Genomic DNA, 24,097 nt, shown 5'->3' on the forward strand with positions numbered 1-24,097 from the left:
ATTTCTAGTATTGCTGACACACGGGGTAAATATATTTTACCCAGCATCGTGATGATCAGTTTATACAAATGTATACAAATGACTAATGTTGCTGCTATGTCTGTCCCTTTAGTTTTTGGAGGTGTAAATGCTTGACTTGACTCTGTAGCTTTTACTCTCCTGGCCAAGCTGTAGATGGAGGCGAGCTGTTTGTCTACCTGACAGGTCAGACTGCTCTCAGACATTTGTCTTGCTACACAGCGTGAGAGTGCTCAACAGTATCTGCTGCAATCATTTTAGCAACCCATAAACCCTCTGCACTCCATGAGGAAATAATCAACATCAATTTTATTTCCATTCATTAAACTTTATGCTTTTTAATAAAACACAACATTAAAAAGTCTAACAAGGGTAATGTCTTGTATAAAAAAAAAGACAAAGGCCTGATTATTGATTTTAAGGTTACATGACAGAAAACAAATGATCTCATAACTTGAGACTCACAGAAAGCTCTGAGGGTAGTTCAAACTAACAAGCTTTCATTTATTTTTATGTTATATCTGATTTATAAACCTGCCACTGACACATCCAAACATATGCTTCTTTTTTATCTGAACTGCTGTTTGACTTGGGTTTAGAAAGCACTCCTAAATCAAACTATATAAACATCATATGTTAGCAGCCGGTTGAGTCCTTATTAGTGTTAACAGAGCTGTGCAAGAAAAAAGTTCCATTAGTGCCACCATGTGGTAAACTGTACAGAGACAGGGGCAGGAGCAAAGAGAGTTCAATCAGTTATCCTCCAAAAGGGAGGGGGAAAAAAGTATGGGTGTTTTTTATTTAAAATACACGATATCCATTTTTATCAGGTCAGGTTTTGTCCAAAAAGTGTGAAGTCTTTGCCTTAGGGCCCTCTGACCCTGCCTGAAGTGCAGCGGTCCAGTAAATAAATCTCCAATATTTATGTTTTTTAACAATGTATTGACAGCTTGTGCCTCTGCTCTTCTTTCTGCCGAACCTGCAAGACTTCTCCAAGTTGCCTGATGAGCTCTGTCAGTGTCTCCATGTCGTGGTGCTCTCTTTCCAGCAGCTCATAGCGGAGACTGGAGATGTCTTGTTTGATCTCTTTCAGTTCACCTGAGGGACAGTAGGTGAAACAGTGTCAAATGATGTCTCATAATATATGATATATGCATGAAAAGCACCGTATCCAGAAAACTTGTTGAACCCACCTTCATTCACTTCATCATTGTCTTTGTCTCTTTGTGCTTTTACGATGTATCTTTTGATGAGTCGATTCATTATCTTCTGTAATAAAGAACAGAAAATTTGAGTCTTAAACTAATGAGATAATTGTTCCTAAAATCTTAGTTAGTTAAAAAAAGCAGCTGCCAACTTGATCAGTGTGCATTTTCGATTATATATGGTTCTGACAGACTCACGTATGTACCGCAATTCTCCTTTTGAGTATCTTAAGCTGTCCTCTAGATGTGACATATCAAAATAAGATACTAACATTGCCTCGTGTCTGTTAATATGCTTTGTGTGTAAAACTTCACATAGAAAAGACAATTTGCTGTCAACTCAGCAGCTCAGTTATTAGCAGGTTAGCATAAGGAAACAAAAACTGCTTTACTTGGTGGTGGGTTGGACCAAGTGATGCTTCCATACCCAGATCTTCCTGTTGCCTCAACTAAGATAGAAAACAATCATAAAGGAATAGAAGCATGGTTAATACTTTTTTTTATGCTTTTTTGGGATATACTAACAACTGCTACTTATAAATGTGACACAATAGAGCCCTGTGGACTTTTATCAAACAATAGAGGTCAGCTTTACCAGGAGTATTACAAATGTTTACAGACATTAAATTACATTCACCAAAATGGATAATTGTGATTTGCTTGCCTCAAATATCATTTGTGTCAGCGGCTGATGCCTCACCTTGTTAAGCTCCATCTCATCATTTGAATTTTCTTCACTTTTCTCTTGAGGTGCAGCCCAGAGAAACTTCCTTATCGCCAGCAGGAGGGAAACAACAGACTTAGGGCTCGGTACAAGGTTGAAGGGCACAGGCAGTGTGCCGCCATACTCAAAGTACGAGAACCAGAGCTTAGCTCTGGCAAACTTCCACTCGACATCAGCATCATCCTGCATCAACAAAGAAGAAAGAGGAAGAAGTAAGAACCGGGGGTAAACAGGTGAATATTCAGAAAGTTAATCAATTAGCATTTATGATTCGCAACTTCCACCTGCTTATCTACATTTCTTTCCAGTATTATTGTGTAAACCAAAAATGGACCAGGAATACAAAACTGAAACTGAACTAAAATGTGGCAAATTTGGCATAAATTAACAGTAAATCATAACATCTACTAATATTTTTGTCAAACTAAATGATTCCAAAGTAATTACAATCTTACAACAAACTGTGTGGCCTTTATAATATAGTATAGTAAATAAGACTCAATTATAGAATACAAGACACAAAAGTAAATATTAATTTTGAAATGTGTATGGTTAAGACATACCTCAATTTCTTGGAAGGAGCTGTTAAACATGGCAATGAGCATATTCAGCAAGACAACCACCATGATGATGTTGTACACCCCATACAGAACATAGCCAATATTCTCAATGAACTTATGGTCGATATTGATGACCACTGATTTCACTTCAGACAAGCCAAAGATGGCCCAAAATAATGTCTTAAAGCTCTCTTCAAGCCTGGAGGAATAGAGAAATTGCAATTAAATTGGTGTTATGCAACCAGTTTGTTAGTCCTACATCAAGCCACAATTTTCCAAGCTTCTTCAGGCAAACTGTGTTAGTGGAATAGTCTATGGCTGACACTCACGTTGTAAATGCATCGTTGTACTTGGCGCCGAGGTAGTATGAGTACAGATTGAACATCCCCACCATGAAAGCCACAAAAACTGTTATGAAAATCACCATGAACTTAAAGATGTCTTTTACAGTTCTTCCCAGAGAGATCTGCAAAGGCCCAAAGCTCTCATTGGCAGGTAGGATGTATGCAATGCGAGAGAAGCTCAGCACAACTGCAATCGCATAGAGTCCTTCAGAAATGAGCTGCGGGTCTGAGGGCACCCAGTTGATTCGAGCTGAAAATAAACGAATGATGAATGAGAACAATTTTCATGCAGTAAACTTTCACAAGAAGACCATCACGTGTGTAAGTAATTCAAGAAGCCTACTTTAGCCTGTGTCTGTTTTCACATTGAATTAGCCACCAAACCAAGCAGTCAAAACAGGCTATATTGAAACTTTACAAAAGAAAATAGTTCCTCTGTTCAAAATGAGCAAAAAGAAAAAAAAAATCTTTACATAGCTGCTAATCAGATTTATACTTCTTAAAATAAATATTCAGTTATGCAACCTAAAATTAGACTCTGAACTAGAAAATCCTCTTTAATAACAATATTTAAGGTTCATTTTATAAGAAACTCATTGATTCACTACTATATCTTATAATACTTGAATTATTTGGTCCCCACTTACCCAGCTGGAAATACTGTATCTCAAATGGCAAGGTCATATTGGACAGGTCAGTATAGTACTTGTCAACATAACACTGGGCAGAATATGCATGCCAGAAAGCCATTAATCTGGCAATGAAAGAGGTCATAAATATGGCCAAAATACTGAAGTCAAGAAGGTTCCAAGGCTCTGAGATGTATTCCCGTATGTCCTGTGACCAAATATCTTTACATTCCTCCCAGATCTTCCCTGTAAGGAAATAAAATCACACATTTGGTTGATATGATTTGAATACCTATAAACATGATAAATAAGCCTTGAATTTATAGTCATATCACATAAGATTTACTGATGCTGTATGCTGACAAAGTGTGTGTAATGTGGCTCCAAAGTCTCGCCTGTAGAGCTAAGTGAAGGTGTCACCTTGCCTTTTTCATATTTGGAAAGGAATTGCAAGTCTGATTTATTATGGTACACGTGGTAAGAATATATAATTATCTATGTGGGCAATATCCTAGCAGGATAGATGTTTGGGATTTATAAATCCTCGATGACTCGTAATATGCTTGACCCTGCATTCAGAGCAGAGTGATGTAATTGTGTAGGAGCCTGACTTAAATCATGACAAGTCGACAAGACTGAATGTCAGAAAGATGGGAGAAGAATAAATTAACATAATCTAAAAATTACTGAGTTAATATGAAAAGATATGATATTTAGCTGTGGTTGTATATGTATATAGAATGGGAAAGGGATAGGGTGGGAGGGAGGGAAAGCATGTTCACACTCGTGACCTATGACCCAGGATATGATGAGAATCTCCATCCAGGTGAAGGGGGTGGTCTTCATACGAAACAGCTGCGAAGGGTAATCGTGGGTGGTCATGTTAGGTAGCAGCGTTGTCCCCTCAAAACGGTCTGCTGCGTTCAGGACCAGCAGGCAAAGAAATATCACAAAGGAGGCAGCGTGGGCCACAAACTTCAGGAAAGGTCCAGACATGAGTTTCCCTAACTGAGAGAAGTCAGGACATGGCAAAACGTTTTTTTAAGGTTTTGTTCAAATTATTTAGCGTGAAATGGTTACAGCCTTTGACAGAATATTATCTTTGCACAGTGAGAGATTGATCAACACTAAACTGTCTGCACCAATCAAGAACAAAAACAGGTCTGGGAGTTTTCTGAAGAACTCCACAACAAGCTGACAAACCCTCAGCCTGCTCACATTATTGCCTTATAAAGTTTTTGTGACTAATGTGTTGGGGGCATTTCCCTATTTCAACATCCAAAAAACACGGAGCAACACTGGAATCATGGCAAATGTAAATCCGATGTTCACTCTCTTTTTCACTCTGTTAAATGTGTTTAAAATGTTTTCTAAAATAAAAGTCAATAGCCAATAAATGCAGAATCAAACTATTAAGTTAAAACAACGTGTGACCCTTTTGGAACTAACCTTACTTGACGGTGCTATCCAGTACATAAAGGCCAGGACAGGCAACCCAACAGCTACACCAAGGACAAGTAGGATTTTAACAGCTGTGGTTTGCTGACGTAGTCCAGAAAAGTTCTCGTACCAGATGGAGAGGAGTTGCTGCTGGCAGTTGGGATGTGCTACAAACTGCTCCATTAGCAGCAAGTGTGTGTGTGTGTGTGTGTGTGTGTGTGTGTGTGAGACAGAGAAAAAGGGGGGAGAAAGAGAGAATGAAGGATTACATATAACATATAACATAAAGTTGAGTATGAATACAAGTGCATTAATTCTAAACCTAAAAATTAAAGGTCCCATATTTTACACTTTTCCTGTGTTTTATTTGAAGTGTTGATATCCATGAGAAGATATATTTGTGGTTTAAGGCACCAAAGACAATAAGACAATCTCAATGTAGTTTTACATCTCCTTTCTCAAGCTTCTCTCTGGAGCTCTAGCAACAACAGGTCAGTGAGCCAATCAGAAGAGAGGCTCTGAGCCTCTCCTCTGATTTGTTGGCTGTTTTCTGGGTAGTGAAAAAAATGTAGCAGATTTCAGGTAAAGACTCAGAGAAACTGAATCCTGCAAGGCTGGATGGTGGGTCCGAATGGGCTGGGCTTGGGGCATGGCTGAGAAAGGTGACTGCTTTGATGTGACATCACAAAGTTACATAAGTCTTGACAGCTAATTTCACAGTTTCTGAAAACAGGCTGTGTGCATTTCTCTTTGGATTGAGAGCTTTTATACTTTCACAGTGTTAATATAGCACCCAGTCTTGCTTTATAATAAAAAAAGACATGAAAATCCCACTTTATACAATATGGGACCTCTAAAGTTCGCTGCGTATATGCTTACCTTTTTAACTTCATATTTTATTGCAAGTTTTAACCTGATAAGGTTTTGTCTGCCAAAGGTTTCAGGGTGTGGACATAATTCAGTGTCCCCATTTAAGATGGCCTCCACTTCCTCTGTGTTTCGACACAAATCCAGGAGTCCCACCACAAAATCTTTACACTGCATAGACAGTTTCTTATAATCATTCTGTAACAGAAAAAGACAAGATCTATAGCACCTTATTCTTATATTATTATGAATCACTTATAGCACCAATAGCACAAAACTGTCAGAAACTCATATCCAGCAATCTTTTAATGAATGTGATGTCCAGCTTTCATCTATAATTGTTTTGAGAAAAATCAGGTACAACATAGCACAACATAACTTTACCTTGAACTCCTTCTCAATGTTGGCTAGCACTGCAAGCTCATTGCTCAGCTCCAGAGCAGCCATCACAGGGTCTTCATTGGAGAGGGACAGATACGCTGGACTAGCCAGACCTTTATATGCATTGATTCGGGATTGTGAATGGCTAAAAGCGTCATCCCTCTGCTGTTCGCTGCAGGTCCGGCACTGACAGAAGTAGTCATGGGGCCGCTCTATACAGGCCCCCTTCATAAGAAGTATATGCACGATTTCATACTCGTGGCACTGAGAAGCCAGGATGATGGGAGTGATGTCGTGAGAGAAACGTGTGCCATCCTCATCGTAGGCAAAGAAGTCATCGTGTGTGTCTGCCTGGCTCGGACTGTTGGTGAGCCTCTGACTGTCTGCAAAGGCCTGATGGCTCAGTATGGCCTCCACTATACGGACGTAGCCTTTACTGATGGCTAACAGCAAAGCATCTCCTATTCTCGCAAGGTCTTTCTTTGTAAGTAGGAGCTTAGTCACCTCCAAATGCTCATTGGCAACTGCCAGCTGCAGTGCACTTTGGCCCATGTAGTTTACACAGTTGACATTGAGGTCTGGCAGCTCCTCCAGCATCCGCCTCACTTCAGGAATGTTGCCATATTCTGCGGCTTCTAAGAAGAGTTCCTCTGTCATGGAAAGGCAGGAGGAGGACTGGGCATGAAACGGGTATCCAGCTCCCCGTAAAGCTTGTCTCCTGGGTTTGGCCATGACCTGCCTCAGCATCTTTCCCTTCATTGCTCCATCTGAACACAGGTAAAAGTATTTTAGATCATATAATACCATTAATATTTGACTTCAAATACAGATTACATCTTTGTACAATTAATTATGCAAGTCAAAATACACACACCAGCTTCAGGATAAGTAAGATTTATTATAACTAAACAGACAAATGTAATGCGTCTGCTGATTAAGATATGTAAGGATCAGCTCCTTCAATATCTCTAAAAAAGGTTTTGAGAACCCAAGCAGTGAATGAACAGCAATGTGCTATGGACAGCTGGTCTCGGCTGAATTATACCTACATGTGTGACACCACCCACAGACTCATCATCTGCTCCATTTCATTTCATGGCCTGGCACTGTCCGTCCGCTCAGCCTCTGTCTGCTAGTTGGCCAAACTTATTTTGCATTATTATACAACGATGCCATCTACCTCCATCATGGTAAACTTTAATGTACTGATTCAAGTGTGATGTTAACTCCATTCATTAGACTATGATCATACTACCATATGACAGCGACTATTTTAATACTAATTATTGTTTGTCATTTTCAAATGAGTAAATGTTCTTTCTGTTCAGTAATTACATTTGAATAACGTAGTTATCCCAGGAGCTAATTGCTTCAGCACAGATGATGACAATGCTCCTTCATTCAATCATAATTAGAGTTAACAAGATTTTATGCAACTGAGCTATCTGATGAACCCATACAGTATACACAGAATTTCCTTTATACAGACTGACAAATTATTCATCTTTAGCTTCTAATCTATAGCATGAAATGAATGCATGAAAATGGTGTCAAAAATGGAAAATGGAGTTGACATTATCATGAATATGACATTTTAAAAAAAAGTGTCCTTAAAATACCATGAATAGCTGCTACATGCTAATGTCCCTGCCTGAATTTCAGTGCGTGCCTTGTTGATTATGCTCTCCTCTTTTTGAGACTGGCGACTCAAAAAAAGTGGTGGATCACTTATAACTGAGATGAAAAGAAAAACATTGCTGTGGCATGAAATATTACACAACTGACATTTGTAGTGAGGAAAAATTCTCTACTCCCTAAACATGTAGAGAAGAAGACACCATTGTACAAATGTCAAGCAGAGGGACAGAGATTCAAAAAAATGGGATGCTGCAGGATCAGATCACTGACTACTGTTGTCCCATACTGCTGTTGCTTCTAGGAATATCCTGGGCCTGAAGCTTTTTCTCCAAAAGCCTTACCACCCACAAACATTTCTTAATCGTTCTCTGGAAATAAGCCACGGAATTTAATTATTTTCAATGAGCAGAATCTTATGTTTACAGCAATATGTAAAAGTCCACTCACCGCAGAGACGACTGCTCTACCAAATGACTTCACTTTCACTTCAGTAAGTCGTTAGAAGCCAAAATACATCCATAAGCGACAGCAGCACCCCATGAACACTCCTCTCAGCCTCTGTCCCACCTGTCAACTGACTCCCTCGTCCCACCTTAGGTGATGAAGCTCACAGCGCTGCCTCTGAACACCCAGTGGGCGGTTTTCTAGAAGCTTTTAAGGTGTGCTTTGTAACATAGGGCATTAGTATTTGTTGGACACATTTTGGTCCTGTTTTGGAGATGATATAACTGTTGATGATATAACTGTTTATATCTCAATTTAATTTCCTGATTTTCTGAAACTGTGCCCGGTCAGCCCACAAAGCAAGATATTAAAACACTTTGTCAAACTAATGGAGGTTTTACGCACACCAAAAGTGCACTGACCTAACTGGTTATTGTGCCATAAATTCGAGCAGGCCAAAGGATTATTTTCTTATGAACCATATGTGATTGTCAGTGCGACGGCTTCATGCAATAGCACCACTAATACTCTATATGGTGTTCGACACGCTGAGAATAGATTATTTGATGTTGTGACCCCTGTCCATAGGACCGTATAAACAATCTGGAAAAAGCAGATTTTTCTAAATCCTCTTAACTCATGGTGCCATCAAAAGTAACAGGTTATAGCGTTCATATTCTGCTAGAGACAGCATCCCCGAGCAGACAAAAGCTATGCAATCATAATTATGAGTATTCAAATCGTTTAAATGATGTCGGCTAGACTGAAATTTCACATGCATTTATAGAGATCATGGCTGGAAATGTGGTCAAGATTAAACATTTTCCATATATTTAATATGTATATACTTTTTACAGAAGGTTATTTATTTTACCTTATACCTTGACAGTGGATTGTTTTATATATTAGGCCATTCAGCTTGATAGTCAGTCTATTGTATGCCTTCATGTGCCGAATTACTGGTCACCAAGTTTGAAAAAAAAAAATCAATTCGATTGTTTTACTTTCATATTACAAGTATATAGTCTATGGTGCTTTCACATACGCAGTTTTTCCTAATATTTACTTAACGCATTCATTTTTGTTTTCGTTGAGTTTTATTGAGCTCTTCGTTTTCATCTATGTTGATATCCGTATATTACGACACTCCTAGGTGTACCTGAAAGCAGCATACCCTGACCTCCGAGCCCTCTGCCGGACATGGCGGGTATAATCACCACGGTCCCCGTTGTCAAGAACCTGCGTCCCTGGTTGCTATCATGGAGGGACCGTACACAGACAGACTTGGTGAGACTGAAGTGTCAACGTAGACGGAGTGGTTATTACTTTTTTTTTTTTAATATACGACCAAAGAAGCTGTTATTATTCAGGAGAAGTTTCTGCGAACATTTAGTGTCTAAGTTTATCTTCGCCCTGAAAATGGTTGAATGAGTAAGCGCGGAGTACTGCTGACGTTAGCTAAAAAGGACTCAACAAGTCGGGTTAGCAGCTAGGAGCTCTGCTGGGAGCTGAACCTGTATGTCTGCCCGGTGTCTGCAAGGACCCACGGCCCCGGAGGATGCAGGCTCTTCAGGACAACTTCTTCTACCATTCGTATCCTACCCTGAAGAGTTATAGAAATGTGTATCACCCGCCTACCTGTGTTAAAGCAGATGTAGCGAAGCAGTTGAATTCACCTGTTGCATGTATGACCAGCCTGTGTAGCTCACCAGAACTATTCACTCAAGGCACAGGTTACATTGAGGCGACACATATCTACAAGATGCTATTTAAAACTGCTCTCCTTAGCTGGTCGCCTGCAGAAACTCGAGGTTTGGAGGTGATGGAGGCCTCGAAGATGAGAGACAACTTTTGGTTGAGGAGCAGATGTTATGCAAAGCCCGAGCTCGCAAGTTTTCCCAGGAAACCAACCGACGCCGGAAGTAGGTTCTACTGTCTAATAATTAGTCTTTGCATTGTGGGTTTATATTTTAGCACTGTGTGTGTGTGTGTGTGTGTGTGTGTGTGTGTGTGTGTGTGTGTGTGTGATCTCAGGTCAAAGTACTGTCTGCATTCTGAATCCCAAACCTGCCCAGACTGCCAGTTCTTTGGAAATTAGCAGCATTTTCTATTTCTGCCTGGAAGCAGGTGCTGCTTTGCTGGTGTATAGCATGCACCTCCTGAACAGACAGCTTATGGTTCTGTCCCGGGCTTAGCACCTTTGAGGTATTGATGCTGTTGACAGGATTTTGCACTCTGAACCTGGAAATAGATCTGCTGGCCTAGAGGATAACTGTGGGTCAGAGCAGTGACTGAAGCTTCACCTCTCTGACGACCAAAGCTGCAAAGTACAGCCCTGTATGAGGCTGAAATCCCTTACAGTTATTAATAACCCTCTAACTTTGTTTTTCCAAAATTATAAGCAGAGGCTAAACAAGCGTGTCCCTGTTTTTAAACTAGGAGCTTGGTTATTGTAAGGATATGGATATGTAGAGGCCAGGTATATTGTAATAATATCAGAAACAGATTTTGGTTTTACAGAGGCAGGTGATCATTGTCTCTTAAAAACACTGTATAAAGTTAAACAGCTTAACACACCTGTACAAGAAAAAAAAGAAAGAAAAAAAGACAACTTACAAATGATATTGGTTTTGTTAAAGGATGTGGATAAGGTATTTCTTTAACAGTACATGAAATGGAACTTGTTTTTGTTTCACTTTAAAAAACGGTGGCCACTAGACAATTGTGTGATGATTAAAAACTTTATCCACTGATCAAACTTGTACAGACTGTCAGAGGTTATACAGCGATATTGAATTCTACAATCATTTTTATACACCAGCACACTGATGATGGCAACCAAAAATAATGCATACTTTATAGTACATTATTGCTTTGATGCAATGTTTATATTATTCATAATGGTACCAGATAAACAGAAATGCAAGGTTTGGGCTTTAAATTAAAAATTACTTTTTGTATCATGCCAATGAAAAATGTCGATATTTGCTTGCTTCCCTTCAACAAGGTAAAGTAATAAGGTACAAGTTTGCAATGTTAAAATATAAGAACTAATGTAACCTTTTGCATTATTGTGTTTGCCATATTAGTCTCAAATTTAATTCCATATTATTATTCAAAACTTTGATGTTTTAAACTTTTCAACTCCATTAAGAAGCACTAATAAATAAATTTACACTACATATAATAGATACAAATAATTAAGATTCTGTTTATTTATATTTTTAATAGAACAGAAGTGTGTTTACTCAAAGTTTGAGCTACTTTTTGTTCTGGTTGTCAACACTGTTTAAAAGTATACACTGCTCTTGTTGTCACTGATTAGCATTTTTGTCTATTCAAGAAAAAAAAAACCCCATTAATGCTGAACTTAACTGACCCCGTTGGTGTTATTATTGGCTTACTCTGTGAACCCAGCAGTGAGTGCTAGCTTTAATTTATTAATGACTGTGTTGAAAACATATCTCGAGGAACAGACTCAGGTTTCTGTATATAAAACAGGGCCAGTCCAGATTTAATCAGTTAAAATGTGCCCCGGGTACATGCTCTGCTCTTTTTCATGGCTCAGGGCCTTGGAGGAAAGACGGAAGCAGTGGGACGTGCAGGAGCAGCGACTGAGAGAGAACATCCTACAGCAACGCAGACAGCATGTACAGGATGCAACTGAGCGCTTCCAAAGAGCCCATCTACCTCCTTCTCAGAGACGTAGACAATGTTAGTGATGTATTGTACACATGCCTCTTAGGACTGAGAAATAACGCACATAAGTCTTAACACATTTCAATTTGTTTGTATGTTTTTCTTTATGGTTTCTTAGCTTTTAAAAGAAATGTCCCAAATATTGAAGATGCACTCAGTCAGATTCAAGGCAGTTTGAGTTCTTACACCCGGCAGTCCTCTTTCTTGTGCAGCACCTCTAACATTATCAGGTAAAAAAGTCAGATTCATGATTATATCATTTTGATGTGTACTACATACTGGAAATAGCACCATCACTGCTGTTGGATTAAAACCTCATTGTTTTGGTTTGGTTTTCTAATGGCAGGAGAATTCATACATTTTATTTATATGTTTCTGTTTTCCCTTAAAGAAGCTGCACTCCTTCTCCTAAGCCTCCCACGGTTTCTAAACCCTCCCACCGCCAAGCACTCTCTGCTGTGGAGGCCTACACTAAACTGCTTCAGGAGCAGAGCATGACTTGCTTCAAGAACAATCAAGAAACTGAAAAGACACAAGAGAAGCTACAAGATCACAGTCCACAGGTATGTTGTTCATTTCATTTGAATAGGCAGGACATGGATATTTTGCTGCACATTCTCACAAAGAGGTGTTGTCTCACCCCTGGTTAGTGCTCTATATGTTGTAAAATGTTGTTTTGTCTCAACACACACACACACACACACACACACACACACACACACACACCCCACTAATACTGTAAGTCAATGGAGGGACCACTGCCGTAAAAGATTATTTAGAATAATATCTCTGATAAACCAGACTGCAATTTATTAAGCAGTCATCATGATGTTGTGTACTTGCTTGGTTACCATCATCTTAAAGTTTATACGTTTATAAAAGTTGTTAAGGGTGAGAGCAGAATCTACGTAGAAGTCTGACTGTTCCTGTCTTAAAATGGCCACAAACATGTTCAGATGACAGAGAGTAGTTTATTAGAATGAAAATAAATGGCAAGACAAGTTAAAGGAGTGACGGAAATTAAATCTTGTGTTCAGCCAGTCATGTCTGTCAATCTGTGTGTAGCATGTAGACACACTTTCACAAACATTGAGTGCTCCTGATTCAGTATTTTAGTAGCTTTTTTACCTTGTAAAATATTCGACTAGTGACTTGTGAAAATGTATCTGCTGATCAAAAATCCCATGATATTCTATAACTTATTTAAAAAACTTTACACGAAGCTGTTTCAATATGTAATCTGAGTTAACTGTATTACTCTTATACCCTTAGTTTAAACATCTATCTATCACCCAGTTGTTTTCTATGCTGAAACTGGTCTTCTCATATCTTGATAGAAACTGTTTAATACAACCATATGTTCCCACTACAGGACGATATATTGAATCTGGGGACACTTTAATATGTACACTTACATGTTAATGAGCAAAAAGTGAGGTTCAGATATTACTGCCTCCAATGTGGAATTAGGAAGAAAATGCTGAAAGAATGAGTCGATCATTTGAGTCAGACGAGCATTAACAAGTTTATTTTTCATAGTTATCAGAATGTAGGGCAGATCAAATGCCTCTTTTTGTATATTATTTTACACAAGTCGACCGCTAGGGTGCAGCAGTGTGACATGGGCCCTTTGCTGAACCAGTAACATACATATTGGCTGTCATAAGCTTTAGCACCCTCTGGTGTAATGTGTGAGAGAATAGTTGTTTCAAATTGTACAAACTGTAATAGTTACCTGATTTGCTTTTTTGAAAAATGTTCAGCTTCTAGATGGCAGATACTTCTTAGTGTGGGACTTGATAGGCTTAAACAAGACTCTTCATATCAAATCAATTTACATTTATTTACACAGCACATTTAAAACAACCAGAGTCAATCAAAGTGCTGTACAATAAAATACAAAGAACTAGCATAACATGGTAACAGTCAAAAGGAAACAAAAGTAAGACGTAAGATTAACATTTGTGATGACTTAACAAACAAACAAAATCTCATTGGCTTAGACAGACAGGGACGAGTTGGAAATATAAAGTGAAACATAAAAAGTTAAGGACATTCAAAAACCTGAAAAAACATGTGACTTTTCAGTTTAGCTTTAACATTGTCCAGAGAGGGGGAACACTCAATTAAAAGAGGTAAACTGTTACCAAGCTTTGGGGCAGCTACAGCAAACACACAATTACCCTTTCCCCTCAGCCTCGACCAAGGGACGTCCACGAGCAGCTGGTCTAAGGATCTGAGAGTTTTGGAGATGGAAAGGAGGGAAAGGAGCTTAGAGATGTACTGGGGTGCCAGACCCTGTAAAGCTTTAAAAATAAATAAAAGAACCTGAAGCTCAATTTGATACTTGACTGGTAGCCAGTGTAGGCATGCAAGTACAGGTGAGATGCTGTAATTCTTCTGAGTGCCAGTTAGCAGTCTAGCAGCAGCATTCTGCACCAGTCATAATAACTTAGGTGTCTGGACTGGACCTACCACAACACTTCAAAAATACAGACATCTGCATGAAACAACATATTTCTTCTTGGAAAATGTGTAAACTGCCCATCTCACTCCTGACCTGTGTAAATAGCATGCATACTGATCCAACACCATTCCAAACCTTCTCTCTCGTCACTGCTGTGATATCCTAGCTTTGTTAACAAAAGTACAGGACAGTTTTTATGTCAAATATGATTTAAAATGGCCAAAGGCAGTGAAGTGGGGTCTCATGAGCAGCAAGCAAACCAGTCTGATACCTGTTATTAACCAGGATGGCTTTCTGGTAGGCTTAGATCAATATTCAATAATATTACATATTTAATTAATATTCCCCACCATATATGATATTTTTCATAATATAAGTCACAAATGTTTTTCTTTATATATTTAATGTTGAATATCTGAAATTGGATATTGCGAAATTTTGGCTTAATTTTATATGGCCTGAGCCTATTTTCTAGGTCGATTTGATTAAATTGACCCTTTTACAACAACAATTAGTGTTCACATGTACTACAGCCCAGCAAATGTGCAAAACAGCGACAGTACATAATCATGTGTAATCGTTTTTGTGTTTCAGGTGATCTTTCATCATGAGCTTAAATGGTCCTGCACAGTTTTGGGTGTGCTTATCATCAATGAAAATTCCTTTTTTGCGAGAAATATAAAAGGTTTCATAGAGATTTTATCACCTTTGAGAAATCACATTATCATTTTCCTCTCCTCACCTCTCTTTCTTTTCAGGACAGCCAACTGTCTGATTGCTGTAATTCTGAAAGCCTTTCAAGTAAGGACAGTTTGGAGAATGAGGACTCCAACCATAGTACAAATAATTCCAATTCATCATTCTTGCTTGACTCAGAGAAGCCCCATATAAACCCGCGAAAGCAAAATGATTTGTTTCCAACGTCAGACCTGACTTCGTCAGCGGTGATGCTTCTTGGTGATAACTTGACCCAATCACGAAAACTGCATGAGCTTAAGCAGAAAAAGCAAGAGGACTCTGAAGGGCCTAACAATAAGATGCACATTTCTAAAGCATCCTGGGGGTTCACATCTGAGCAGACGCCTAAAACAGAGACCCAACCTGCTCTGCACAACTGCAACTTATTAGCTTTTTGTGAAAGTATAAGTTCAAACCCAGAGCACTTTGAGGTAAACTCCCCACAAAACAGTCCAAGTGACAACATCCTTGTTACAAATACAGTTACTCCGGACAGCACAGCACTTGAGTCTTCATGTCTGAAACAAGAGGCTCTTTTGGATCTCAGACAGCAGAGGGTCAATGATGACAGACAGTTAAAACATCCATCAGCTACAGAGATTCTTTTTCCTGCCAAAAATGGCAACAGCAAAGAGATTTTGTTTGGGGCTCCCCCAAAGCCAAATATTTTCTTGAATGATAGCACAACAGATAATGTATCAGAAGAAAGGACTCTTCAGCAAACAGGAAAAGAAAACCAATATCTGTCATCCCAGAAAGAGCCTAATGCTTCCATAAACGACCTCAATAAGGTTTCAAACTTAGAGCTTAAAACTGAGAAGCCTATACATACAGCATTGCTGCAGCACACATGTTTGTCCAACATTCAGTCAGATACTCTTAAATGCCTTAAGTGTCCTGAGGAGGAAGTACAAAAGTTGCCCGTTTCAGCGGGGACATCTCACTCAGTATGTGAAGTCAGATTCATTAAAGGAATTCTTAAAAAGCAGTCCAAATATATGTCAGGAGATACTACATGTTTGTATGGCTCAGGGCATTTGATTTTTGCAAAACAAGTAGCTTTAGCAATCAGAGATAGTGTTGAATTGACAAGGGTGAAGACTAAGGATGTGGAGAGCAACAACACCATTAAAAAGAAGCTGCGTTGGTTTGATGAGGTACATGTGGGAAAAGAGGACAAAGCACATAACATAATGAAACAGATGAAAGGCAAGTCTTCCAATCTTTCTCAGTCAAAGAAAAACCCAGAAGACCACCAGCTAAGTCTCACGACAGTCTCAGGGGCTTCCAAGCCTGGACCCAACATGACCCCTCCAGCATCCACTGGTTATCACTTTACAAAGCAAGCGTGGGCAGATGTTGGGGTTCAAGTCAGCTTACCACAGGAACGAGCAGACGAGGTCAAGGTGCCGCGGAGCAGCACCAGGACTGGTGGCCCCAAGGTCCCTTGGAGAGAGCGTTCTGCCAGAGTTGGAGCGGGTCCTGTTTCCTCGCGGACTAGAAAGGGCACTGTCATACGACCTCAATCTGCCACTGAGGTGAATCAGATTGCCAAAACCCAAGGGAAGATCATGGTGCCCTGCCCACCTCCTCGGATAGAGTCAGCGGAAGAAAGGACGGCGTATATCACTAAGACTCCATATGGCATGGATCATGCTAGTGTCAACTGTAAACAAGCTCCAGCCGTAGAGCATGTTCTGCACAAGGATGCTTCAGAAGGCTTTTTCTCACCATACACACATCATCTACTCAGAACAGATAGTACTGTTATGTACACACCACTGCCGCCCTCGTATGCATGCCCCGTCTCAGAGGGCAACACGAAAGGCACACCCAGCTCAGGTCATCAGGAAACTCAGGGCAGCAGTCAAAGAAGAGGGATGGTGTTCAATGAAAAAGGCCTCTGTTTAGATTGCACTCCCACGGATGAAGAGATCTCACAGCTCTGGCACGGTGTCCGCAGTGCCTTAGCCACCAAGGACGGTAATGTATATTTTGGCTCAGAGCCCCTCACACAGCTTAGGCTTGGTTTGTGTGTCTGTGGAGATGTGCGTGCAGTTTCTCTCAAGCCCATTTGTTTCTACTCATCAGCTATAAAACTTCAAATTTCAAGTTAACAATGTGAGTATTAGCTACAGTAATGTACACTGATCCCCTTTATACTTTATCCTTGACATGCAATTACAATCTCAGTGAGCCTTTGAATCTGGCCTTTTGTCTGTAACTGTCTTCACATATAATCACATTGAAAGAAAATCTAGTGAATGAGCTGCGTGGTGTTTGTGTGACTGCCAATTTGCAAATCAACTCAATAATAGCTGACATAGTGTTCTTTTTGCGTCATCTCATGTTTTGATATTGAAAAGTCAGAGGGGTTGAAGTGTTTCTTACTTATCTAGAGAAAAGGAAGCCACTAATATCTGTAAAACTGGATTTAGTTGACCCTTAAAACTTCCTGCTTCACAATGATCTGTTGTCTGCCATGTACATCTGTCCCATGTTTCTATCAACAGCTATAGTGTTGCTTGCCCCTCCTAATGGTGGAAACAACCAATGGCTCCAAACCATATTTTTCCCCTGCATCACACTATACCATCAATACAGTTAACATAATTACTTAATTTGAGCTTCTACATACATTTGGGCACTACCATTTAGCATAGCTGAACAGATCCAGCTGGAGCTGCGTAATATAGATGAAATTTTTTTTGTATTGCTTTTAGCAGGACAAAACAGAAAAAGAGAGAGCAGCAACAACAATTACAGTACAGTGTTTGTAAGTGGTATCTTTTTCTGCACATTGCATTTTAGGTCACAAACTAATCTACTTTGAATTTTTACTTTCAGTTTGACTTACCTTGGAGTCGGTGGTGTGTGTCTCTTCAACATTTCAGCCATCTTTTGATGTATTTGTTTTGCTCCATTTATTCTACAGCACTGGAAAAATACACTTCTTATTCACAAGCTTAAGATTATCTGTCATCATTTTCAGTCAAATGGAAACTATCTTTAAAGAGCTTTTCTGGGGCCTGGACTCACCACATACTAGTTGACTTTATCATTTATATTGATTTAGTTATCTTTTTTATTTAATATTATTTCAATGATTTCAGCGAATACATCTTTTTACAGCAAAAACCATGTTTAGAAGACAGGCCCTGGAGAGTGGGCGAGCTGTGAGGAAACACTGCGTGGAGCAGAGCAGGCAGTCTTCTGGCTCAGGGAACAGAAGGCTTCCTCAGCCCTCTCAGGTACATGCATGCAGTTGCCCTGTGGGGAGGAAGATTGTGAAAAATTGCTAAAGATCAGTTAATGGGTGTGTTTGAACTTGTTGAATGGGTTTTGCAGTCCCTTTCACGTTGTCCTTAGTGTTAGTAAAACTGACTAGCTGCCACTAGTTATGATTCTCAAGACAAGATTTTCAGGATGTACTGAAGCTTACAGTGTTATACAAAAAAAAAAGAAAAGCACTGATGCATAATGTTTTTGTTCACAACTGGCTCTACCTATTATTGTGATTTGGCCTATTACCTAGTAAAATACAAATATTATGTAAGATTAATATAAGCCCTCAAAGACTAAACATGTCTTTTTTGTTTTGTGCAGCCAACAAAACAGTCCACAGAGCGAGTCAGAATGTTTTCCAGTACTTGCAACGTGGCCTTTACAGATGACGGTATTGTGTTCACTGTATATCTACATTTACGTTTCTACGAAAGTTAAAACAAACAGAATTTCTATTAGTTTTACAAAAATGTGTGCTTTCTCTCAAGTTCAACATTTCATAACACTTTTCTGCTGCATGCATATTATTTAACGTACAACTGCAAAGAAACCAAAGTACTCTAAAGTTCATATAGACAATGTAAAAGTATTCTGAGCCAATACCATGCTTAATAATTTCAGCAGAGCAACAAGGACATCAGAAATTTAGAAAGACAAGAGCACAGCTGTATTTTACTCAGAAATGCATAAAAGCCAACAAAGGTAAAGTGGAAACAGGTGAGAATGCAAGACTTTGATCTGACTTTGTCTCTGCTCTCAGCATTGGAGAGTGCAGCCCAGTTACACCTGGCTGAAGTACATACTGAAGGCCTGCAGGAAGAAAGAGATATTGTAGCTGCCATGGAAACAGCCCAAACACAGAGTCCAGGAACAGTGCAGCAGCGCAGCCAACAGCAGGGACTCACCAGCATTTCCTTGGAAGAGCAGAAAATCCTACTCTCTCTGGACAGACTTAACCACCAGCTGCACTGTAAGCACATTGTTAATTTTGTTTGCATTAGGCCGTAACTGATCGACTCTGGCCTAAAGCAAAGTATTGTGATGTTGTTGTTTCAATGCAGGATAACCACTCCTGCCTATTACTATTTATAGGTGTGCGGGAACATGTTGGGAGTCAGACTGGCACCCGAGGCCTCATACTCATTGATGCACCTTCTGTAAGTATGGATTTCTAAGGGATTCAATGCTTGCCTCAACACATGAGGTGATTTTGTTGAACATATTTTATCCCTTATTTTCTTCTACTGGTTTCAGACCAACGAAATCAAAGTCACAAACCATCTCAAGCACCGTGCATCTTCAGCTAACAACCGCGCTCGATACCTGGAGAAATTCTGACTTAAAGCATGTGAGGTCCAGAGTGGTCTTCACTCACTGCATTATACCTTGCGTCATACTGTGTAACCAAGCACTTTATTACCCTGTAAAATGGATTTTGCTTCCTTTAAAACTAAATGTGCCTATTGGAGTATCTTTAAGACTTAAAAGACCAGCCACAATGGACCGAAGAGATAAAGCAAAATTAGACTGAACTAAACTTGGTGTGTTGAAATGATTTTGTTAAGCCACTTACTATTAAACAATCAAATTCTAAGTGCCTACAAAAATTATACTGGCTTCAATTTGTTTTATTTCACAAATGAAAATATGCCATTCTTAAAATTGACGCATGACCAGAATAGACTGCAACATATACACAGTAAATTTGTATATGATTAATATTTATTTTTTTCCAAGCTGTCTTATTCTGTATTTATTTTATATAGTAAAACTATAATTTAATGGAAACTGTTTTGGGACCATATTGGCAGTGAACTGAATAAAGCTTGTTGTCAATGCTGATAAACTGACTGCGTGCAGTGTGTTTGGCAGTGTCATTATTTCCTCAACCATGCATCGCACAGTCAATAATTGGACTGAGGACCAGAAGTGGTTTATGAAGAAAGGTGTTGCAACGTTGAAGGTGTGTTTATCTTTCTTTGATGGCTGTAGAAGGGATGGTTATGTCTTGTGCACTAGACTCAACCTACTGGCTCAACAAGGTGAGCCTCTGTCACAGGGCTTCCAGCCTTCTGTGGCAGTTGCATCTATCCTGAACTTCCTGCTTAACTACTGCTTTACTACTCTTGCTTTAATTTAATAATATTCTTAAATTATAGTAACATCAGTAGACTAAAGCCTATATTTATTTAGTTTGCATTGTCAGCTACTGCATTGTGCATGTGTGAAATAAGATAGTTATTAATTAAATGTTTCTCTGTCTCCCTTGCTAAAAAAAAAGGGCGCATCAGGGAGAAAATAGCTATAGGGATTATTGATGTGAGTTCAGTTGCCCCTCCCTCACCAGCATGTCTGGTTTTGTCCTTCAGTCAGCCTGCTAGAACTTGCTTCAAGAGGTGGAGGAAGCCCAGGCTCATTTAAAGTGTCAGATTCCCAACGGTGATGAAACTTTTTTTTTCTTTTTGGTTTAACTGCAGGTTTCTGGTTGTCTGCATGCATACATTCTTGGATGTTTCAACAAGGAGCTGTAAACAATGATGTGACTTGTGTCTCACTGCCATGTAGAGTCATGCATCACCTCCTTATTATCTTACACCAAAACAGAGCAAACAAGCAGAGAAAATATGTTCAGCTTTGATTCTGGCTGCAGCAGCAGATTGGCAGGAGACAGGCTGTGTGCAAAGAGATTCTCCACTGTTGTTATTTGAGAGAGGACATTCGTGTCACTTTTAAGCCAATGGACATAAGGTGGTGAGACAGAAAAACACTTCACACTTTGACATTTTATCTGCAAAGTTCAGTGCTGACTGTTTACCTATTTTGACAGTTATTGAATTGAATATATGCTGAGTAGAAACAACCAGTCCAACCAAATGACTCGGCCTCATCTCCATCTTTTTTTCATAATGTAAATTTCACTTCAATATACTGTATTTGCATAAAAGAACAGTATTAGTGCAAAGTAAACTCATCCTTTTCATTAATTCCACCCCTTCACTTTAATTCGTAAGTTAACATATCTAAATACACATGCACATATAAACAAAATAGTAAAATCATGTAAACTAAGTGTTCATCTTTGCAAACTATGTGCAAAACAGTGATAAAAACTTTTTACTCAATATTCTACTGCAAGTTTGCACCAAAATCTGCTGCCTTTGGCCTACTGTCGTAAATGTTCAGAGTCATTATTACCACACAATGGTGAGCTTAATGACATTTAAGCCTTTACCAGCACAACACCCAGAAACTCAACAAGAAAGGGCAAGAGTGCTGAAAATAAGGGAAGACATTTCCACAGACGCAAGTTCAAGCTTGTATTTTGGTCTGTTGGGAAGCTTAATCTCACAAATCTTTTGTCATGTTGTGTTACAGTTCATTTAACATGCAGTGAATGGGCGTCTGGTGTGGCTCAGTCTCCTGAAAACTGAATAATTACTAGGATGAGTGTAAAAACATTCAAACTGACAGGACAGGTTGCAGTTGTCCAACAATTTTGCATTTGAAGCCAAAATGTGGACATGAACCGTTTGGTTCACAGCAGGTTTAACGGAGTAGTGGTAAAATGAAAGAAAAACAAGATAAGATTTTAAGCATAAAACTGAAATTTATATATATGATAAAAAGCACTTAAAGCTACACATAAGTTATTTCCTATTGTACTTGAATTAATTGTTAAGGAAAGACAGACAGGAAGGTGTCTGTGAGGGAGAGAGACAAAAGATAGAGTATATGTGTTTGTGAGAGAGACAAAGTTTGCTTGTGTTTATTATATGTGCCCATGGACTGTATGTACCCATTAAACACTATAGGGGGCACTCAAGCTCCCATCTGCCCATCTGGCTGTAGCAACACCGTGCGTCACTATATCCGATAATAACACCAGACCGGAGCGTTTGAAACATGGACAACTGCTACAGCTGCACTTCAGGAGTGACGGAGGGAGACAGAGCCCGGCAAATCGGTTCTGCTGATATCCTGCAGCAACCAGTCAGAGCCCAGCGAGGATGAAGAGATGCTCCCCAGAAGTGACCACGCTCAGCGAAGTGGGTGGTCCCTCCAGGGCTGCCGGGACACTGCAGTCCATCTCTTTAATGTGTCTGAGTGCGTTACAATGATGTGAAAATGACCACTTTCATCCAAATAATGGACATCTCTTGACTGGCAGCATGTGGGCACAGAATGTTTCATTCATACACCAAAATATGTGGACAGTCATTGAGTATTGCACGTACATTTCCTAGACAATGTATGAATTATAATAACCCCTCAATGCGCCTGAAAGGACAAATGAAGACATAACAGGACCAATCTGAATTTAGGACAGTTACAGGAACATTACAGGGACACAGGAATAGAGCAGACAGAAGAAAGTGCAGTGGGTTTTTGAGACTCACACTGAACGCCATAATACGTCATGACATCAAACCTGTTGCATGTCGTGTATTTTACACAGCTTCATTTTGCTTATTATTATTTTGCATCTTGGACGTTTCAAAGTTGCGGAAGTTCTGAAACAAACTAAAAAATATATATATATATATAACTTAAATAACAGTAAATGAAGAAACTAAACTTGAGACGTGCATCTGTTCAGAAACATGAGGATATATGTGACTGACAGAGCGAAGCTCTTTAATCTGTTCATGGAGGCTTTACAGTGTCTGCGGGTATTTAATAGGGCTCCATAATCATTCATTCAGTGGATGTATGGGAAAAAGGCTTGAAACAGAGCCTCTGTATCCAAAGAGACTGGATCTTGACAAAATGATTTCTCAATGGAAGAGGGGCCTCATTTGCATAACAATTGTGGGAACTGCATGGATCTACTTTTTCATGAGCACTGTAAAAACAAAAAGAGAGAGAGAGAGAGAGAGAGAGAGAGAAAATAGTGCCATTATACATACCTATGAAAGAAAGTGTGGTTGTGGAATTATTGTTAGAATCGTCGAGTTGTGGAAAATGTGTTGCCTCAACATCCAGACCTACACTATGTCCAATTAAACATAGGCCTATTAAAAAACACACGCAGAAAATCCTGTATCATTTAGTGACGCAGAGGCCGAAATAAATAAACGTGTACACGTTAAAAGAAGAACAGCCTCAGTAACGACGGAGCCTGTTTGTCTGGGCTGAATTCTGTCTTCATTTGAAGTTTTGATGTCGCCAAAACACACCCTAAAGTTTTCAACTGCTTTTTGCGGGATCTAAAAGTGAGGATCTCATAGCTGAACAAATCACGAAACGCGAATGTTTATTGTGTTTTTTCTCTATGTACTTAACACTGACACTTCTACATTTTGTGTTGCAAATGAGCCGTAGGCCTAATTCAATGATTTCCCAAGTGGGCTCCATGCATCAGCAGGGGTCCTTGTACTATTCAAGAGGTTGTCAGAAAAATGAGGAATACTTTAATTCAGCAATTGTTGCCCCGATTATCGAAGTAATGTGTAAGAATGCCCTGTCAATTATTAAATAAATAATCATAAAAGTCAGCATATGGAGACCCCCGTCCTGTCAAATGGAGGTGAGGAGGGGAGGGGGGGTGGGGGGGGGTGGGGGTTGTCACATATATCTTATTAAATGTGAGTCTTTTTGGTTTATATTTGTTTAATAAAAGTCCATATTTTGGTGTAAATGGGAAAACTGCGGCATAAA

At 39.4% G+C, this 24,097-nt stretch overlaps 2 protein-coding genes across 5 annotated transcripts; one reads left to right on the forward strand and one right to left on the reverse strand.

Annotated features, from left to right (window-relative positions):
* Positions 1-215: 215 nt before the first annotated feature.
* trpc6b (transient receptor potential cation channel, subfamily C, member 6b) lies at positions 216-10,084 on the reverse strand. Of its 2 annotated transcripts, none has more exons than XM_071497429.1 (12): positions 9,927-10,084; positions 6,172-6,935; positions 5,800-5,985; positions 4,930-5,094; positions 4,272-4,488; positions 3,499-3,726; positions 2,837-3,101; positions 2,511-2,706; positions 1,924-2,130; positions 1,616-1,672; positions 1,212-1,287; positions 216-1,116 (listed from the first exon to the last, which is right to left on the reverse strand). In XM_071497429.1, the coding sequence occupies exons 2-12, from the start codon at positions 6,925-6,927 to the stop codon at positions 950-952; spliced, it is 2,520 nt and encodes an 839-aa protein (XP_071353530.1). In that variant the 5' UTR covers positions 6,928-6,935; positions 9,927-10,084; the 3' UTR covers positions 216-949. The 2 variants fall into 2 exon arrangements, with proteins under 2 accessions (XP_071353530.1, XP_071353529.1); XM_071497428.1 differs by lacking the exon at positions 9,927-10,084 and adding an exon at positions 8,254-9,039 and having other exon boundaries at positions 217-1,116.
* cep126 (centrosomal protein 126) lies at positions 9,464-20,289 on the forward strand. 3 transcript variants are annotated; one of them, XM_071497420.1, is made up of 11 exons: positions 9,471-9,843; positions 10,053-10,172; positions 11,819-11,964; positions 12,068-12,179; positions 12,341-12,512; positions 15,175-17,137; positions 18,287-18,405; positions 18,761-18,830; positions 19,200-19,409; positions 19,532-19,596; positions 19,694-20,289. In XM_071497420.1, exons 1-11 carry the CDS (start codon positions 9,809-9,811, stop codon positions 19,775-19,777), a joined length of 3,096 nt encoding a protein of 1,031 aa, XP_071353521.1. In that variant the 5' UTR covers positions 9,471-9,808; the 3' UTR covers positions 19,778-20,289. The 3 variants fall into 3 exon arrangements, 2 of the variants coding, with proteins under 2 accessions (XP_071353521.1, XP_071353522.1); XM_071497421.1 differs by having other exon boundaries at positions 9,481-9,843; positions 15,175-15,217; XR_011693564.1 differs by lacking the exons at positions 19,200-19,409; positions 19,532-19,596; positions 19,694-20,289 and adding an exon at positions 17,878-17,930 and having other exon boundaries at positions 9,464-9,843.
* The last annotated feature ends 3,808 nt before the right edge of the window (positions 20,290-24,097 follow it).

The sequence above is a fragment of the Trachinotus anak genome, unplaced genomic scaffold, assembly GCF_046630095.1.
Source record: "Trachinotus anak isolate AG129_WGS33_773 ecotype Australia unplaced genomic scaffold, CSIRO_AGI_Tana_v1 ptg000014l, whole genome shotgun sequence".
In the NCBI taxonomy this organism is placed as follows: Eukaryota; Metazoa; Chordata; class Actinopteri; order Carangiformes; family Carangidae; genus Trachinotus; species Trachinotus anak.

What these genes read in the sequence shown, in the direction of transcription:
- cep126 (XM_071497420.1), top strand. Translation starts at nt 9,809, where the DNA reads ATGCAGGCTCTTCAGGACAACTTCTTCTACCATTC. An exon ending in GACAACTTCTTCTACCATTC is followed by an intron (nt 9,844 to 10,052) that starts GTATCCTACCCT and finishes GGTCGCCTGCAG; the next exon opens with AAACTCGAGGTTTGGAGGTG. An exon ending in GGCTTCCTCAGCCCTCTCAG is followed by an intron (nt 18,406 to 18,760) that starts GTACATGCATGC and finishes TGTTTTGTGCAG; the next exon opens with CCAACAAAACAGTCCACAGA.
- trpc6b (XM_071497429.1), bottom strand. Translation starts at nt 6,927, where the DNA reads ATGAAGGGAAAGATGCTGAGGCAGGTCATGGCCAAACCCAGGAGACAA. An exon ending in GCTCCTTCCAAGAAATTGAG is followed by an intron (nt 2,131 to 2,510) that starts GTATGTCTTAAC and finishes TTGTTGATGCAG; the next exon opens with GATGATGCTGATGTCGAGTG. An exon ending in ATGAGATGGAGCTTAACAAG is followed by an intron (nt 1,673 to 1,923) that starts GTGAGGCATCAG and finishes TTTCTATCTTAG; the next exon opens with TTGAGGCAACAGGAAGATCT.